Below are 19,700 nucleotides of genomic sequence, written 5' to 3'. Positions count from 1 at the left end.
CGTAAAATCATAGATCAGTATGATGACAGTTTTCTAGTTTTTATTGGTTTTACTAGTAATGATATTCCAAGATAGTCCCAAAATGGATGAAGAAGGAGGAATAAAGAGAACAGGTACAATTGTTGAATCCCTTCTCAACCTAGAATTTAAACACACAGGTCTTTTCAATATGAGCATTTACATAAAGATCTGTAATTAGCCTATTTGTGTCTGTGCCTCTTGCAGAACCACCTAAAATTAAGCAGGAGGCATGGATCATGCAAGTGATGCTGGGACCATGAAAACTCTGTTTCTAGCACTTTGCACACACAAAACTAGTTCATGTCAATAGTTGATAACTGTGATGGCTATTCAGAGGCGTGTGTGAAGCAAGCTGGTACTAGGCCTTCCATTTCCTGTGGATATCTTTAGCCTTTAGGAACATTCTGCTACTCGCTGTTGGATCAGCAAAGAGAACAAGGGCTATAAGAGAATGGAACCTGAATTGTAAAAATTTGTCTACCTCAGGAGTGAGGCACAGTTTCAACAAGGTGAGAAGTCTGAAACGGCAGTTCCCTAAATTATACCCACTGCGAGTGTTAAAGGTGGTTTCATTCTTCCAGGTTGTAAAAATTGATTTTTTTTTCAGCACTTGTTTTTCTTCATTGTAAAAGCTCAAAACAAAATTTCAGAATGAACTAAGCATACATGTATATATAGAAAGAAATATGGGACTAAGACCACAATAGGCACTGTAAAGAAGAAGAGCTGGTCCTAAGAAATGACTTGTATAATTGTTGTGTCCCTGAAATCACTGCACTGAGCAGTGAATGACTGTAGAAGGCATCCAACTATGAACTCTCTAAGCCTACAGGGCAGGGATCACTTAAAATGTAAAAATCTAAAAAGTTGTGGTTTTGTTAGAAGAAATTTTCTGTAATTACAACTTAAAATTTATGTCTCTTTAGGTATCAGTGTGGATGGATAATTTCCTCCTCTCTAAAGTGCTTTAGAAAAGTATGTCTGACTCCTTTTTTAGGGTATGAAATTCTTGCTGTATCATTTCAAATTGTCTTCCGTATTTGTACTGCAAAATATTCTTTGTTTTCTCTTACATTTTCTTTCTGGTGTCCCTTGCCCTGACTGTACAACCACCCACACCATCAAACCACTCAAGCTGTTTCCACAGCGCTAACCACACAGAAGACGGCCTTGACATGCGTGCATGCTGCAGCTTGGCATGCACAGCTGGGCAGCTGCAATTACAGAAGTTTTTAGGTGAACTGACCTTCATGTGCAAACACAGATATTTAGATTGTACATTCTTTGTGCAGAGGCTAGCTCTAACCAAGGGCTTGTAAAATAACTCACACAGCAGTTTCCTAGTCTTAGCATGGGCACTAAGTACTAAATATATAGTAATGGAAATGTCAATCAGGATAGTGGTTTTTTTCTTTTGATTCAGGTATTACATTACTTTGCTTTGTATGAAAATGTGTCTTCCCCAAACTTAAGGTCATTTATTTTTTGAGCACAAAGTAGGTTTTCAGAGAATTTATTAGGTACTCCAGTGATCAGTGAAAGTATGTGGGTTTAAATGTATAAAATACTGTTTCTACTCGAAGGTACTTAACAGTGGAGTAACACAGAGACTTTGCATTCTGTACAGTCTACCTTATTTGGATAATTGAAATTTTGTGCATAAATTATTTGTGAAGAAATTAGCTTGTGATTAGCTTCACCTAGCTCTGTTATAAGATGGGGTCAAATCAGCAGATCAGGAAACTTAGTGAGGTCCTTTTGACATTAAAGGTATTCAACCAATTTAAAATTTAAAATTTTCTTGACATATAATTTGCTGCAACTGTTTGATTGTTAGAAATGTCTCTTGTGTGTAGTAAAACTGGACCCACTTATCAAGAATTCTTACTGCTAAGTCACTTGCCTCAAACTATCGCTGTTCTTTAAATGTTATTCTGCTGATGTTATCAGGGTAGAATATACTACCGTTTATTTAAAATCAGTTTAATCTAACTGAAGGTCTAAACTGCTAACTTTTCTGAGGTTCAGTTCCATGATTTGTCTACAGAACAGAGTTAAGGTTGTCTGGCTACTTTTGGCAGGCATTTTAAGGATAATTGGAATTGCTCAGAATTTTTTAGGGGTCCTGCAAGTATAGTTTTAAGATAATTAAAATACTTATATGTTTTCTCTTATGTCAGTGATACATACTCTTAATGTTAATCCCCTTTTTACATAGTATTTCCCTTGAGGAATATATATACTACATAGTGATACCCTACATTTACTAAGACTTAGTGTCACAGTTTTCTTAATTACATATAAAGTTCTCATTTATCCATAGCCCAGCAAGTATTAGACAGGTATTACTCTGGAGGTAGGCTTCCAAAGCAATTGTATTTGAGAAGCTAATCTCTGTGTGGAAGAAGCAGAGACAAAACCTTGTTTGACTTGGGAAATGTAAGGACATGCAAAATAAATGTAACACTGACAAGGGGTGAAAGAGTTAAAATTAATGACCAGAAAAATCTGATACCACTGTAGATAAATACAATTTAAGATAGAATTGGACCAACCCCTAAGCTAAAGGGAAAGAACACTCTAAAAACCTGGGAATATGTGATTGTTATAAAGAGACAGTCGTACATAAATTAAATCAAGTATATCAAGTATATGTTTTTAAAAGCAGTACTTGCTATAGATATGCTACGTAGTAACTATGGGAAACTTCATGAAGATAAGCAGATATGTTTAAAAGCATGATTGAGATATATTAACAGAAAATGCTAATATTTAGGTAAGTGATAGTTTATCGTTCCATTTCAAAAGGCAGAGAATGGAATGTTATCCTATAGATATTTCTCCAGTATGATATTTACCAGAATCAAAGCCAAAACTAACAAATAAAACTGATAGTCTTGGAACAATTTGTATATTATCGTGTGGCTGAACTAATTTAAACAATAATGACAATAATGATAGTTTAGCTTTGGATACAACAGATTCTTTGATTCTGCAGCAGACTTTGTTGTGTATAAACACAGCCAATGCTTTGTGGAGAATGAACGTTAGAATGAAGGTCAAACAAATGCCCTGTTAAACTTGGCTCATGCAAAAGTACTTAGGTGCCTATCTCTAGAGTTTAAACACAAACCCTTCGCTGAGCTATTCTGAATATCTCAACTTACTGAGACAGTATATTTCTTTGTATAGGTATATATTTAAAGGTGTTGGTAGCTTTTCTGCCATTATGGATGGGCTTAATAGGAAGAGAATCCCAATTAAGTTCTGTTTGTTACAACCTATCTCAAAGTGCAGATAACTTGAACAGTAAATGGCAAATGAGCAGGTTTATAATAACAATCTGTAAGCATCTTGTTGACCCTATGGTATCAGATCCCAGAGCAAATGTGTTATGTACTGCTAGTGAAGAGTTTGCTTTTATCCAGCTTTTCTGAAAGCACAGGCTGATGGAAGTATTCTGTCTTGCTTAAACATCTCTCCTCACATTCCAGGTGAGTGGCCTAACCACTGAGCTGTAAAGTTGTGTCTTCCTTCCTCCCCCCCTCCCTCCCAGTCAATTATTTATGCAAAGTGGAGCAGCTGAAAGAAATTCACCCCAGGACAGCTTACAGCCCAGGGAGCGGGGGCAGGCAGGGGACATGCCGTGATGGTTTTTTTGGTACCTGCCATGGTCAGGGTAGTTTCACTCTGCTGACTACAGGACCTCTTGTGTTGTGCTAGCACAGTAGTTTGTGGGGTCATGCTGTAGGCAGGATTAGAGTGCTGATCCGGGTTAAAACTACCCTTTTTCTCTTTTGAGATCCAATTACTACTTTTACTCCGCTGCAATAAAGTCAAGCTGCATGAGATCTCTACAGGAGCTACTAATAACGGTCTCCCTGAAATCAATATTGGAATCAATCAGAACCAAAGGAAAGCAGGTGTAACTAAGGTGAATACCTTGGGGAAAGCAGTCATACCCATGTAGAGATAGCTTATCTCCTGAGAGTTGTTTCATTTTCAGAATGAGCTAAAAATACAAGTACCTTTTTATTGGTATAACTACGTTTAACAGTGCATCCAGAGATGCAAAGGTGTTGGGGGTGGGCTTTTTTAGCAATACATTCAGCACCACATCTTTGCCTCTTTGCAGAGCATGAATGATGAATGTGTTTGAGAAGGTGGTAGTGAAGATACCCTTTTTCTCTCCCTTTCCCAAAGGGGTCGGGGGGGTACGCATACATTTCAGTAATCGTACCGGCATTCCAGCTACATCTGTCTCCTGAACCTGAAAAAATAGAAAAAGTGAGAAGGCTCATTTCCATAACCGGGAGAACGATGCGCATTTAGCTGGACACAGCGGCGGAGTGAGCAGCACTCATTCATCCCGGGTCTGAAAGTGCTACTCAGACACAGCTGCCCGTGAAGGCCGCGAGATGGCAGCCTCGGAGCACCACCGCCCCCCCGGGCGCTCACGCGGCGATCCCGGGAGCGGGCGCGGCCATTAGGGGCGTGCCGCGCGATTCGCTGCTGGCCGGCCGCGCGCCCGGCCCGGCTGCCGCGGGCGCGCGCTTGCCCGCGCGAAGGGCGCTGCGGGGGGTGGCGGCAACGCGCCTGCTGCCCGGTTTGGGGGCTCCCGGGCACATCGGCCGCGGCGCGCGCGGCAAGACACCTGCCTCGGGGCTCCCCAAAGTGCCGGGGGCCCGGGGCTGCTGGAGGGGGGCAGCCGGGGAGCGGCTACGGAGATGCGGGGGCAACCGAAACGGGCGCGCGAGGGGGCGGTCCGCGGAGAGGCGGGAAAGCAGCGGGGCGGGGCCCGCGGGCTCTGCGAAAGACGCCTCCGGAAGGATGGGGCAAGGCTCGGGGCGGGCGGGGCCCCCGGGCGGGGCGGGGGCGGGCCGCGCAAGCGGCGCGCCCTGGCGGCGCAGCGGGGGGCAGAGGCGTGGCGGCCGAGATCGGGGGTTTGGGCCTCGGCCGTTGCTGCCTGCCGCGGCTTGGCCTTGTGGCAGGCAGCACGAGTCGCTCGCCGTTCGCCGCTGGGCGGCCGAGCGTGCAGCCTCCGAGGCCGACTGTGGGCCGCGCGGCGCATGCGCGCGGGGCGCATTCCTTTCGCTTCCCTGCGTGGCTGCCCCAGTAGAGCCGGGCTGCGCTGGGCCCGGTGTTGCTGCTGCTGCCGCCGCCGCCTTGTGCTGCGGGGCGGGGCGGAGCGGGGCAGGGCGCGGAGCGGGGCGGCGGGGGAAGCGCCGCGCGGGGGCCGAGGGGCACCAGCCCTGCCTGGCGGGCGCGGGGGGCCAGGGGGGGCGGCAGCAACATGTCGGGCGCGGCGGGCGGCTCCTGCGGGCCGGGCGCCGGGGCCTGCGGCGGGGGCGCGGCCGGCGCTGCCTCGCCGCCGGGCGGCGGCGTGTCCATGTTCCGGTGGCTGGAAGTGCTGGAGAAGGAGTTCGACAAGGCCTTCGTGGACGTGGACCTGCTGCTGGGCGAGATCGACCCCGACCAGGCCGACATCACCTACGAGGGGCGGCAGAAAATGACCAGCCTCAGCTCCTGCTTCGCCCAGCTCTGCCACAAGGCGCAGACCGTGTCCCAGATCAACCACAAGCTGGAGGTGTGTGTGTGTGGGGGGGGGGGGGGCTTGAGACGCTCCGGGGGCAGCTGGGGTGTGGGGAGGGGGTGCCGGGTGGTGCCTCTTCCCCCGGTGTGCCCTGCCGAGGTGTCGGGGTGGGTGACGAGGGGCTGCGAGGAGCGTCCTGCCCACTGCTGTGTGCGTGCGAGGAGACGCGAGTGGCTGGGAGATGCCTTTTTGTGGCTGCTGGGCCCCAGGGCAGAGGCAGCTGGGGAAGATTAGTTAGCTCTGAGTTTTGGGAGGCTCTGCACTGTCCCACAGGACTCGGGTCTGGCTGTGCTGATCTCTGGGTTGATTGTTACAGCATGAGCATGAAGCAGTGCATGCCAAAAAAGAGTTCTCTTTGATGTCGAAAGCAGCAGCTCTTTTCTCCTGAGCAACAGATGCCTTTGGCTGGTGTTACATGTTCATCAGGTCCCCAGCGAATTCAGTAAGCCCTTTGAAAATGGAGAAAAAGACATATTATCAAGATACCTAAAGCTTATAGTCAGTGGTCAGAATGAGAGTGTCATTCCAGCCTGCAAGTAAATGAAACTGAAAAATGATTTGGGGATGGACTTTAACAGGTCCTCTTGTTCCTCCATACTCCAAGGCAGATCAGATAGGTCTCTGCCTGACTTGGTCTCGTAAAATTAATCGTGGACATTGCATGTTCTGTGAAGAGAATAATGCCTGGCTCTCCTCACTGTCAGAAAGTTTTCCTCATGTCTACTGCAGAACTTCAATAAGAGTAGGAAGAGAGAAGCACCTGCTGGAGCCATGCTGGCTGGTGCTGATGCTGCTCAGGAGGAGGGGCTGCAGGTCCTGTTACTTGCACAAGGGCTGGAGAGCTGTGGAAAGAGATTCTGGGGAAATATGGTGTCACTGGCTGCCAGAATGTCCTTTTACAGCTACAGTCTGACCTGAATCTCCTTTGTTTTAGTAGGTGGTGTCATCTGTCTCGTTCCTGACAGGTATGGATGATAACTGCCCATCTTTCTGTTGTGTGTTAGAAGATTGTTGCTATGTCTTCCTTCGCTTCCCTTTTGGGCTAAAACCCCAATTTTTTCAGTATCTCTTGTAGGCTGTGCTTTTTAGGGTTCTATTGTTTGTTCTAGTAAACTTGGACTATAAAGGAGCAAGGGGAAAAATTCTCAGAAACTGTGAAAATGCATCCTTTCTAAGGGCTTCGGTAGACAAGTAAAGTTCTTTTAATCTTCTATATTATACATATTATAATAAAGGAATTTCAGAGTCTTCAAACTCTAATGTGCACTTCTGCAGTACTTTGCTGAAGGAAGTAAAGTAAGTAAAATGGCCTTGGTTTTAATTTGGTTCCTTCCTGGTATGAAGGCATATAGTTGTGCAGAACATTCATAGAGTTTAGCTGAGAATCAAGATATTTCAGAGTAGAATAAAGACCCTATTAGACAAAGACCTTGTTCATTGTAGTCTTTATTTGACCACTTACTGTAGTGATGTTTGCAGTATTCTTTGTGTTTGTGTTGCTAGGTTGTCATACACATTTTTTAGTACTGGATTTGTGTATATACTGTCAAGCTCTACTGTGAGCTTAATTGTATAAGCGTAGCAAGTTAAGACTTAAGAATTTATGAATTTATAGTAGGCGATCAGTATTTATTGTATATTATGTGGGCATGGTGGGTGTTTTGCACAGACTTGTAAAACAGATGAGTTTTCAGATTATTTTAAGAGAATGAGTGATGCATGGCAAATAGTTCTTTGAAAAGTTGCTTCAAGCTTAAATATTTTGAAAGGAAACAACAAAACTCAGATCCTGAAAGATATTTTGGTATCTAATTAAAATTGTCAGGGGTTAGGCACCTAATAACTGAATGTCTGTGCCTCGATTGTGGATGACTTGAAGAGCAAAGGAGCACTGTTAGGAGTTTCAATAGCATCATTAGTGTATGTGTCTAAGTGTGAGAAGTAATTCATTTTGATAAAAATGGTATTGAGAATCTGGAGGGAGCACTTTAGAAGTGAGGCAAAAACCTTTTCTTTTGTGAAATAGTTTTATTACTGATACTTGTATTAGGCCTGATACGTATACAAGAACTTTTATCGCTTAAATAGACATTTAGAAAGTTACAGTATTGCCTTGAAGCCTGTTAATTTTAGAACCTCATCATTATTAGACCCATAAGCTTGAAATGAAAACTGCCATTTAAAATCTGTAAAAGAACTGCTCTGTTGAGAATGAGTGTCTTGTCTTTTTACATGCACAGATGTCTAATCAAAAGCCTCTATGTCCAGAATGAAGGATACAGTTACGATTTTCAAAAAACTCACCAGGATTAATACTGGAATTTAGGATATGATCAGTGGATTTATTGTTTTTTAAAATGGAAAGTGCTGTATCTCATATAGTATTTTAAATTATAGTCATTTCTTAATAGCTCACAATTGTAATTTTATGGTGCCTGTGCACTTCATATTAAAGTTTTCATTAAAGTTTTCATTATGTTTGTAAAGTGTCATGAGCTAAAGTTTACGTAGGTACAAACATTTGTTCAAGCCAATACATTAAATCTGTCTTCAGAAATATGCCTTTTATGTGGATGAAAGTAATACTTTAACTTCAGTATGTCAGTGACTTGTTAGAAGCTAAGACTTTACTGCTGCAGTTACTTTTGCATGCCATTGCCTTATTGAGTGGGTGACATTATTTCCCAAAGGGAAATCAAAGTAATAATAAAAAATTATGAATATCATCCAGTTGATTATGGGTTCACTTTCTTTATTTTTAGCAGAACTGTTTGGTGATATAGCATTACCGACAGGAAGAGAAAGCAAGCAGACCTTGCTTTTCTTTATCAGCTTAATATGCATTCTCTGATTGATATAATTGTTCTTAAGAGGCACAGTTTAGTGGTTTGGTTGGTGACAGAAACTCAGGCTTTTAGGAGTTTGGTACAAAAAAGTGTTTTGGCATGGCTGGTAATACCTACTGCTACAGAAAGAAAGGGTCTTGGTAAAATATTGTATTCAGAGGTAAGTTATTTTTGGGAAGGATCTTGAAGATATGCAGATGCACAGTGAGTGTACACAGATACATTTGCTTGTGCTTTAGAGCGACAAAAGGTTACAATCATACTACTGTGATAATAACATTTGCAGTGTTTAATTAAACCAAAGAGAAGGAGAACTTGTTTTCATATTTTTCCTATTGGTCACAGTAGGATAGAGTTAAGTTAAATAACCTATTAATAACCATTAAAGAGGAAAAATGTGTTGGATGCTAGAGGCCACCATCTTTTCTAATGTCAGCTTGATTTCACTTGCGTGGGGTACAACACGTTGAACAGTTGGGGAGTATATCTTGATGGAGGACAGTAGGGGTCTCAGGCTGTTAGAACAAAAGGAGATGACAATCATTTTAAAGGAACTTTTTGTGGTCCTCCCTCTCTTAAAGTGTTACTAAATCAGCAGATGCATGCTGGCAGTCAGCATGTGAAATTTCAGATTTTAGCTTGGAGGAAGTTAATAAGATCTGTCTTACCCTTGCACATATCATTTGGTATGAATAAAAAATATATGATGCTAAGTACAGCATTGTTCAAATGTTCATTTCAAAACATAAAAGTTCTGTATAATGCATTTTTGTAGAAGTAAAAGAAGTAGGTCGATCTGCCTCTGCTTTCAATGAAAGCTGAACTTGACCTTAACTCTGGCACTGTGACTGTCAATTTGATTCTGCAATTTTAAATGAACAAACTAGAAGGGAATGTCTGGTGGAGCATTCTGTGTGTCTTGACTTAAGCCAGTGGCTTAAGTTGGCTTAAGCCAGTGCGGATGCTAGAATTTAGGAAAACATTTAAGTGTATGTTTAAGAAGTTAATCACCCGTGTATGTTTAAGAAGTTAATCACCCATGTAATTTTATGTCCTTGATGAACTTAGAATCAGTTAACAGGTTTATAGGAATATGTTCCTATATGCTGAGTTCTTCTGCAAGTAACTTGTTCATGTATCAGCTAAAGCTGATGGGAACCTGTCATATTATTAGCTATTATAAAATATACATAGTTAGTGTTTTCTTAATAGCAGAATTAGTGGAACTAATGAATCTGTTTTCCTGCTGATGTACTGGGAATGCTTTTGTCATAATGCAAATATCCACCATCCTCCTGAGTCACTAACATCTTCTGATTTAGGCATTGCCAGTTCTCTCCCATGGATTCTGAGTTTCCACACCACAGTGTCCTTGTGCCTCTTCATCTGCATGCATTTTTCGTTTGCTAACTGGACAAGAGGCAGCAGCGCAGTTACGAGCTCAAAACCGCACGTACGCTGCTTAGCCATCTGGCGGTTACCTCTTTCTTGTGGGTGGATTAAACAAACTAACTAAGATCTGACTCTTCCCACTTTTCCCTCAGTGATGTCATTAATAGGCCTCTCTTTTCTGCTGAGCTGCTGCCTTGGCCAAAACTTGCATGTTGTGGGAACTTTAATCATACACACCTTTACCCACAGACAGATTTGATTGCACCTGGAAAACAATATTCAACTCAAAGCAGCAGGGAAGGTGGGTAAAATAGGGAGAAATGTAGACATACAGACAAAATGATTGCACAGGACTGCCTTCATTAGGAAACCAACCTAAAAATGATGCAATGCTAACAGTTTTTGTGGCTTTTATTGCTAGTCTGCATGTTTCTGATGCTTCTTAAACTCCTAGCTGCTGGCATTTAAAGATACTGAATTGAGATACTGAAAAGCATATTGTTACATGCTTCAAAAAGCATTGATTTCACTTTGATAGAGAGGGAATTCAGGTCTTCCTCCTGTTTGTATTGATTGTGGTGAATAATGTCACTGCCTTGCTCTGTTACTACTCAGGCCTATAGCCTGGCTTTCATTTTCAACTCGCTCCTATTTTGGGTCCTCCTTTCTGGGCAATGGATAAGTCTTGTATTTGGGTTAACAGATATGAAAGAATATGTCATTTTTGTTCATGCTGCAAAAATTGTTGGGGTGATAACTCAGAAAATGAAAAAGCTACTCCCAAAGCCAAAAGTTGTAATTATTTTTTCTGTCAATGCCACCTCTCTATTTGTCTCCAGCCACTGGTTTCCCTTGCTTTCAGTAATGAGAAGTTGATTGCTTCCTGTCAACACAGTATGGTAGTTGCCATCATCCCACTTTCTAAAACGTTATAATTCTTTGTGTGCTTCCTCTCATGTTTTGGGTCTAAGAGGCTGTGATCTTGCCACCTTCCAGTTCCTCATTCAAGCTATCCTTTGCAGCATTGGTTATGAAAAAATGGTTAACTCCTGGTTTTAGCATGCCATCTGTCTACTTGCTACTACACAAATACCCTCTATATTTGTACTTCTCTTTCATGTTATATTTATTCATCATTTACTACTTATGTTTAGATTGTAAATTGTCCAAGGCAAGGTCCATATTTTTATTCTGTATATGTATAACACTTAGCATAGGATCCTTGAGTACAGATCTGAAATACTAAAAGTATATGATTTTTGGTTGATTGTTTTAACACTCACCTTTCTATGAAAAATGTGCAAGTGGATGGGTGAGTAATTCTGAAGTTTTTTTCTGAGAGGTGAGACCACCATATGAAGAGAGGATTAAATATGTTATAAAATAGTCCAAAGAGATCCCAGTGATGTTTACTTTTTTTCCTAAGGCTGCAAGCCATCTCTCCCTTAATTAAAAAGACTTCAAAAGCTACATGACTGTAAAGGTAATCAATTCCAGCAGTTAAACTGAATTGATTTTATATTGACACCTTGAAATGCATTTTTATTGCAGAATCATTTATATGAACATTACTCTTTGATTCCTCATAACTGCTCGAACAGGAAATAAGAATTGTTGATTCCAGGATGGAAAGGCTTTTTGTCTGGACCGTTTTGTCTACAGAAACTTTTTAATTTTTGCAATAATACTCTTGAATGCTCTGCAAAGTAATTATTTGTCTGTTGCTTAGTGCCATGACTTTTTGTGTGTTGTTCTTTAAGGAAAAAAAAGAGTCGTTTTAATATTCTTGGGCTATTTCAAATGAAATTTGGTTTTAACCTACATAGGTGTAAAATCTCTATGAAATACAAAACGTCTGGTAAATGGCATAATATATCAAAAATTGAGTAAATATTTAGTTAGCCCTTGGGAGCTATTCTTCTGTTACCATCCTTGTGTTTTGAATTGTCTGGAAGATGAATATTCCATTTCATTTTTTGATTAATTTGACCAAGATCTGCAATTTACTCAAATTGCAGACTTTTCTGTTAGAGATTAAAGGTAGCTTGGTTATAGGCCAGTGTGGTGGTGATCTAAAGCCGCAACTCTTTCTGAAATAGAATTTGTTTACTGGTACTTTGAAGAAAAAAAAAAAAAGAAAGAAAGAAAAACAACCTGTAGACTTACCTTTCCTCCTTTCCCCCAAACAGATCAATCTTCAAGGTTTGTTTCTTTTTGTTCAGAACAGTGAGGAGGAAAGAGGTAGGAAAGCAAGGAGTAAAGTTTGTGTAATTGATGGTGTAAACAGCTGAAATTAAAGTTTAATGGGTTATAATTGGAGTAGTAAATACGAAGAAATTAACAAAAATGTAAATATATTTATTAAGAAATTGGAGAGCATGCTTGTTAAGCTACTTCAGAGAAAAGTGATTCTGTCAAGAATGCTGTTCTTTTTCCTTAGGCTTTCCCATACTGACTCATTTATGTAACTTCTCAATATTTTCAGTTAGGTGCCATTATTGAACTGAAACATATATGAATCTCAGAACACTTCAAAAAGTTCTAGTAATCATTGTCCACTGATAACAGTGATGAAGGAAAGGGGAGCATTGAAATAAGTGGTCTGACCCGTTGTAATAAAACCACCTTGGGGATTTTCTGATTGACTTCAGTAAGCTTTTGACTGTACTCTAACGCCCAGACTGAGGCACTTCCCATTACCACTGGCGTCTAATTGCAGTTATGGATCTTGGTCTGAGCAGAGTAACCAGCACTTCAGTGAGTCAGAGACAGAGTTGAAAATACCTCAGAAGTCACTGACCTTGCTAACACTGGTCAGAACGAAAAGGAAAGGAGTTGTGCAAATAACTGTGGGTCTTACGTCCAGTCTGCTAGATTCTCCGTCTCTGTCTCCATCTGTCTGCTGTAGGTATGGACTCACAAATGAGTTAGCAGAGAGAAACTAAGGTGTTACCTTGCATGACTACTCCATGATAACTGCTAATCTGCACAGTTGTATGCTATATTAAATAAAAAATATTTTGTGCTCCAGTGGAATAGTGACCTTTTATTTCCTGCCCATGGATGTGGGCAATTACTGCAAGTTCAGAAACTTTGTTGGCAGTAAGATAACTCTTCTAATTGCCCTCTTCTTCAGTGTCCATGGGACTCAGAATGGCATTTTCTGCCTTTGCATGGTGTGGTAATATTATTATCAAATCATAAATTTTGTTCCTTGTCTATAGTTTTAGTTGGCTGAAAGGCTACATATATTTATTCTGCTGGATTAGTAGTAGAGGACTCCAGCATCTCTTGTGGTATATCTGGGAATAATACTTAGGGTTTAATTCATAGTATTACTAATGCTGTTTCCTAAGGTAAGTAATTTTGCTAGCTCAAACCAGAGATTTTTAAGTTCATGAGAGTCTTAACTAAATTACATATGCTTCCTGCTTAGTGTCTTAGGATCATCTTACAGTAACGGTATACTGCCTTGAATAGTGTCAGTGAAATGTTTTAGGATTTTTTTAAAATGATTCCTATACAGTAGCTTTTGTATCTTCAAGTAGTTACTTTGTGGAGCATTAAAATGTCACCAGGTTTGTTGACTGTTAGGGGTATGCGCTTTGTGTGGAGTCTAACTCGTTACGTGCAAAACCAATGATAAACTGTCTCTGCTATGTATTTTCTAGGGGAAATATTGTGGTTTCTGGCTATTATTAGGTATTCATATGTAGAATGTTTTTGTATTACAACTTCCTTCATGAAAATTCTTTGGTTTGAAATTGTGTAAAGTTAACTTTAGAGGAAAAACCATGTCAGTTCCCCAGTGTTAATCTAGAAATAGTTTAACAACAAAAATGGTTATTCTGTTAATAATGCAGTTAGAAAATGAACAGCAGGGTGTTTTTTTAGAGCTTAACATACAGTTACTTTAGTGTCAGTAATTAATTATAGATTAGAGATCTTATGCAATTTTGATGTAGCTAGAGCCCCTGATGTTATTTTATGTGTGTAAAATCACTTTTACTGTATTTTAATTTAATACTACTAAATTTGCATCTCTCATAAATATTTGAGAGTTAAGAGGAATATCCATCTGTTTAGAAGTGTCTTTCTGTGTCCTCCTTTGATTGAACCAGGAAGTTACTTAAAGGATGTAGGGAAATTAAATATCAAAACTCCCCTCAAGCCCAGCTCCTTATTGTTCCCCATGAAAATTTCTGTTCTACCATTTGCTGTTTGGTGGTTCTTCCTAAAATCTCCTGACTGTAAAGGTAAACCTTCTCCTGCGGTGGGTGTTCACTGCTCCTGCTCCCAGCTGGTTTCTTGACAAACTGTGGAGCAGTCCCAGCTGACCTTCACAATACGATATGGCATCTTTCCTTTGACAGTCTTTTTATAGATTACTTCCCCCAAACCTGCCAGTTAAAGGATTGGTACAGTTGCTGATGTAGCCTTCATTTGTCCTTGTTATGTTCATGCAAATCAAAACACTATAGTTGTATGAACTGGCATCGTTGCTTTCTGTAGAAGCCCTGCCTGGTGCAGTGAGTGGTGCTTGCAGAATGAGCAAGCGTATTGGTAGTTTCTGGTCGTATCATCCTTCTGTCCCCCTTCTCCCTCCCCATTTTCTACTGAAAGTCTTCCAATACTCTATGTGGAGCTGTTAATTTTCTGGTTTTCATATGATTCTCTTATAACAGAATTGAGGGAATTGTAGATAAAGAACATTGCTAGGAAGAGTAGTGTAAAGGGCTGTCATTACTTGTCATATGTAAAATATCTTGCAGTATTAGCAGTTGATATCTCTGTTGGTTGTATTACATTGGTTTGGAGAGTTAGATAAGCTGGCCAAGCTGCAAAAGGTGGAACTTAAATAATGAAAAAACTTATAATCAGCCTTCACAGGAGTGGATCACAAGGTTTGATACCAGCACTTCCTTTTGCGTGACTGTCTTGTTTACATCTGTTTCTGGGATGGATTTATGACCTTTTATAATATGTAAATAGATTATTTCCATTTTGCGCACACAGATGCATGTGCATTTTTGTGATGCCCACACTTTCTCTTTTTGTCATCTTATTAAAACAGCACAATATGATTTTAAATACTAGCACGTATACAGAGTACTGTTTTTTACTGTGAGTTTGGCAGTCTCATTTTGACCGTGTTGGAGCATCACTCATGTTGCAAAACCGATAGCTATCATTCTCACCGCTTTGCAATTTGCATAGAGAGACAAATGTTACTGTGATGCCTGAAAACTGGTTTGTTCCTTTTAGGTCAGATTTACAGGGTGTGCTGGGGCAACCTTAGATGGGTGTAACTTTTCTGTTCTGCTTACACAGGCATTTTGAATTAAAATGTAGGTGTGTAATAAGTCATATAAGTTACTATACTAACTATTAGCACCCTTTTGAAAGGAAGAGAACATCAGTGAATGGAGTTTTTGTTTGTTAGTAGAACCAATATCATTATAGTCTGCCCATGTAAAATTGTGAATCGGTCAAACTGTGCCTTCGTTATTAAGGTCTTAGTCATCTACTCTATACTATATCATTGCTTCTTACACTGATGATATCTTTTAGCTACCTTAGTTAAGTGTTTGTGTTTGAGGGGAGAATATCCATAGCAGAGAGACTTCAGCAATGGCTAGTTATTAGGCAGAACAGTATAGTTTTGTAAATAACCCATTTCAGTAAAGTGGTATGGCTTCATAGTGTTTTAAATACTAGTTCACTGTAAAAGGCGATTTCCCCTTAAGAGTTCTGTGAGGGCTTGCAGATTATTCAAGTTTTCTTGTCACTTCAGAAGTCAGAAAGAGGAAGTGTGTGCAGCCCCATTCTTAGGCACAAATTAAATGTCCAGGCTCCATCAAAGCGGATGGAGAGAGGTGGGCGATTCTGCTCTGTGTTCTGGGAATCTGGGAGTATGGCCTGAAGTCAGCCGAGCTCCTTTTCCCACCCTGGTCCCTGAGGCATTTGGTGAGAGGGGGAAAGCTGGGGGAGGTAAGAGAGATCCTTCATCTTGGCAGCAGTAAGCTGGACATTGGCTTGACCTATCTCATCAAATTGCACTCTAATTTAGGTGCTCTGGGTCTCCTCTGAAAGAGCCTGCTTATGTGTGATAATTATGCTGGAAGCCTAAGCAAGCTGTCTATCTCAATTAGTTACCTAAAGTTAGACCCCGTAAGTACTCCCCACTGATGGTCAAATCCTTCCTGCTTTTTTTACTGTTACAAATCTTTTAAAGCAGTGATTTACTTAATTGAATGGTTGAGTGTTGGCTTGCAATTTGATATTAATTGTGAAAATACATTTGTATAATGTTATTAAAATATCTAAAATACACTGCTTTCATGTGAGAGACTTTTTTTTAAGAATCAGTGACTTCTCCTTTTGCCTTTAACTTGCTTTGAAGCAAAAAAAAAAAAAAAAACCCCAAAAAAGCAAACAAAAAAAGAGTGAGTTTACAAAAAAAAAAATCAAGTGTGATTAAAATTCCTCTCCCCTGACATCTTCTGTGTTTCCTTGGGTAAATACTAGTTTCAAAGCTTGTATAAGTGTAGTTTATCTTATAAAATGCTACTTGAAATTAGGGATAATAAGTAGCCTGGTAAATATGCTTGGAGTTGTTCTGTTAATGCAGATAGAAATACTGCATGTAAGCTGTATTTGAAATGTTTCATAACCAATTTTTAGAGTTAATAACTCTCTGTGGTTTTCTACAGGCACATTTTCAGTGACATTTTAATTTATGGCTTCTATTTTGCCCAGTTCATTGACTGTTGCAGTTAAGCTGATGATAATAGACCACTTGTAAATTGGCTTATTTAATTTCAGCATTGCATTAATAATTGTAGTAAAATTTTTCAAAAAAAAATTTCATCATATTTAATTTTTAAATTGAATTTATGTTGCTATAGTTGTAAGTCCTATTGTAGGTTAAATGCAGTTTTCCTATTTCAGAGTGGACATCAGCATCAGAAAAACCCTGTTGCCTGCATCAGAAATATCTGGCTACTGTTATTTTCAGCGGTATGGTTGTTTGACACTGTGTTTGTTGATGAATAAATGTGGTTGCAGTTAGGGAGGAGAAAGGCCTGTAAATGATACCATCTTTAAGCAGGGCTGCAGAGGAACTTGTGCCAGAGTGTACTCTTACCTCTGTTAACACTGTGTGCAGCACATATGTACCAGCAGAAAATGTACCTATGTATCACAGGTCTGATGACCCCATTTTAATCATTGCTCTAATTACTATGATGGATTATATCTTCCAGGCACAATTAGTTGATCTGAAGTCTGAACTGACAGAAACTCAGGCAGAGAAAGCAGTACTGGAAAAGGAAGTGCATGATCAGCTTTTGCAACTCCATGCCGTTCAGCTTCAGCTACATGCCAAAACTGGTCAGAGTGTTGATTCTGGGGCTATTAAGGCAAAACTGGTGAGTATGGTGGATTGAATGGAGGATTATGTTATACTTCTTCCTTTCCTTTCCTTGCTGAAGTTCTTCCTTGGAAGATGCAAATAGGCTGACTGCAAATTTTAACATTAAGAACATTGGAGAGAATTAGCTTTTTCTTTCTAAATAATATTTACAGTTGGTTGTTAGTTAAGTTATTTTTACTGTTGCTAACATCGGAGTAATGAATTAAGAATGTAAGATGCTGTTTTTACTTTTTAATTTTACTCCAGCAAACAAATTACTGAGAAAATAGTTTATGGATTTTGATGGTTTAGATTTTTTTTTACAGAGACTGAAGTTAAAGACAATAGCTTCTAATATAAAAATACAACAAAATGTTATGTATCATAAAAAAGTCTAAAGTGATGTAACTTTATTTTTTTTATTGTAGCAATACTCTGATTGGAGTAAGAATGGGATAGTTTTGCCATACACAGAGAGGGTAGATGGTGTCACAGTCCTCTCTCTGTTGTCCGGCTTTCTCATTCAGAATGCTGCAGATGTATCTGTTATCCATCCACTATCCTGTCTGTTTATACATTCAGCGGACTATCATAAACGAATGTGAGAGACCAGTGATAATTTAGCGGAGTGGTTCTGAGAAACTTACAAATCTTACAAAACCCGCCAGCGGTTAACAGTAGCTAATATATAGATATTCCTGCAAGTAATTGTAATTGACTGATAACCAGAGTAAGAAAAACTACCTTGTTACTAGACACAGCACAATTTCATGCTCTAATACAGACATATTTTTAAATAGAAGAGTGAAGTAATTCTGTATAGATTGTGGCTTCCAACCGTGGACATAACTCAAAGTCTAGGTGTCTGGCCGTTTTTTAAAATTGCTTCACGGGTTTATTCCAAATAACTAGTCCCAGCAAACGTAGAACATCAGATTAGTCGTCTCTGCTGTGTTGTCTTCTTACTTAATGCATACTGAAACAGTAATAGATTGTAAGGCGTAAAGGTTATCTGTGCTGATCACTGATTAACAGACTAAACTGAATCCTTCCTGTTAGAACAGTGTATATCATAACACGTACCACAAAACAAAGTTAATTGGGATTTAGAACTGGTATTATTGAATGGGTACCTAAAGTATTTTAAAAGTATCTAATGCAGGACTGAACTTAGTAATTTATAATTACATAATAATTTATGTGGGCATAAAATGTTTTATATGTACTTAGGTCTAAATATTTGCACGTTCAGTATTGGAGTGACACATTCTGGATTCTCTGTACATAATTTATTCTATTCCAAATTATAGTTTAAGCAAATAAGAAATGGTTGATAAAGTTTCTATAGAATCATCATTAATTTTTATGGATCTGTAAATAAAGATCAGTTAAATATCACCAAGTATTTTGTAAGTGTCAGCTTGCACACTTACATGATGTAATTTTTTTTTATCCAACTTTAGGAAGGTGTCAGGTCCCTAAGTTTTAGTAAGGTTAGTGAGGCTTAACTTCTGAGTGACATAGAGAGTTGTACTTGCAACGTTTTCATTTTTAATATTCCTTACTTCATTATAAGCAATTTTTTAAAAGGTATTAAATCTCTGTGCTAGTGACAGGAGCCTTTTCTCACAGCTGAGAATAAGTAGTACATTTTTCTTCTGTTGTTTAGGATTTTGTTCATGTTGAAGTTGAATTTATTAAAAGTCTAATCTAGCATTTTCTCCTTAATTCCATGGAGTGCTTCCTTTGTTATAAACCTCAGGGCTTATCTTTTAAGTTTGCTTTACTTTGTCTTTATGTATTTCATAGTTTTAATGGAAAGAAACTCCTCTTTAAACTGTTCTAAATACAGAAGACTGTAGAGGTCTGGATGACTTGGGCAAGCAAAACTGAAACTGCTTAAATGACAATCAAAACTGGGAAGTCTGAGTTTTAAGTAAATAAAAACTTCAGTGTTGACCTTCTGGCAGTTAGAAAGTCTCTGAGGACAAAGAGATGGTATCAACAGACACTGTGATAGGGAAATAATGTTCTATACTGGTTAACTTCCTGCTTCTTTTTTAATTACGACCACTCTTCTGTTACATGTAGACTCTTAATATAAATATATACTTTGTGAATTGTGAAATTGTGCACAGTGGTAAACTAAGACATTTTTAAAATGTTTCAGGTTACTGAGCAATTGATAGCATCATGTAGTTTAGTTTGAATCCCTTTTCAGGAGTGGTATATTTGCCTAGTCCAGGCACGATAATGTGATTTTCTTTGTAAGAATATGAAGTTACCTAGTTGTGGTTCATATATCTTTTTGGCTACCTTTCTCCATCCTTCATGTCACTGTTGTAATACATATCCTGTTATCCCTTCTGAAAAGAAAAAAGCCATTTTCTGTGTAGCAAATGTTATATTATAGACAATATTTTTATGATCCTGT

General features: G+C 39.5%; 1 protein-coding gene across 1 annotated transcript in view; it reads left to right on the top strand.

Moving 5' to 3' along the window:
- The first annotated feature begins 4,910 nt into the window (after positions 1 to 4,910).
- Positions 4,911 to 19,700, top strand: part of GOPC (golgi associated PDZ and coiled-coil motif containing) — a 28,059-nt gene continuing 13,269 nt past the window's right edge. The window contains exons 1-2 of the mRNA XM_026123553.2: positions 4,911 to 5,608; positions 17,118 to 17,282. Of these exons, the coding sequence (XP_025979338.1) occupies positions 5,315 to 5,608; positions 17,118 to 17,282 (459 nt within the window). The 5' untranslated portion in view covers positions 4,911 to 5,314. The remainder of the gene's footprint in view (positions 5,609 to 17,117; positions 17,283 to 19,700) is intronic.

Source organism: Dromaius novaehollandiae, chromosome 3, assembly GCF_036370855.1.
Source record: "Dromaius novaehollandiae isolate bDroNov1 chromosome 3, bDroNov1.hap1, whole genome shotgun sequence".
Classification (NCBI taxonomy): Eukaryota; Metazoa; Chordata; class Aves; order Casuariiformes; family Dromaiidae; genus Dromaius; species Dromaius novaehollandiae.
Note: the sequence above shows the minus strand (reverse complement) of the source record. Positions and strands in the feature narration are given on the sequence as shown.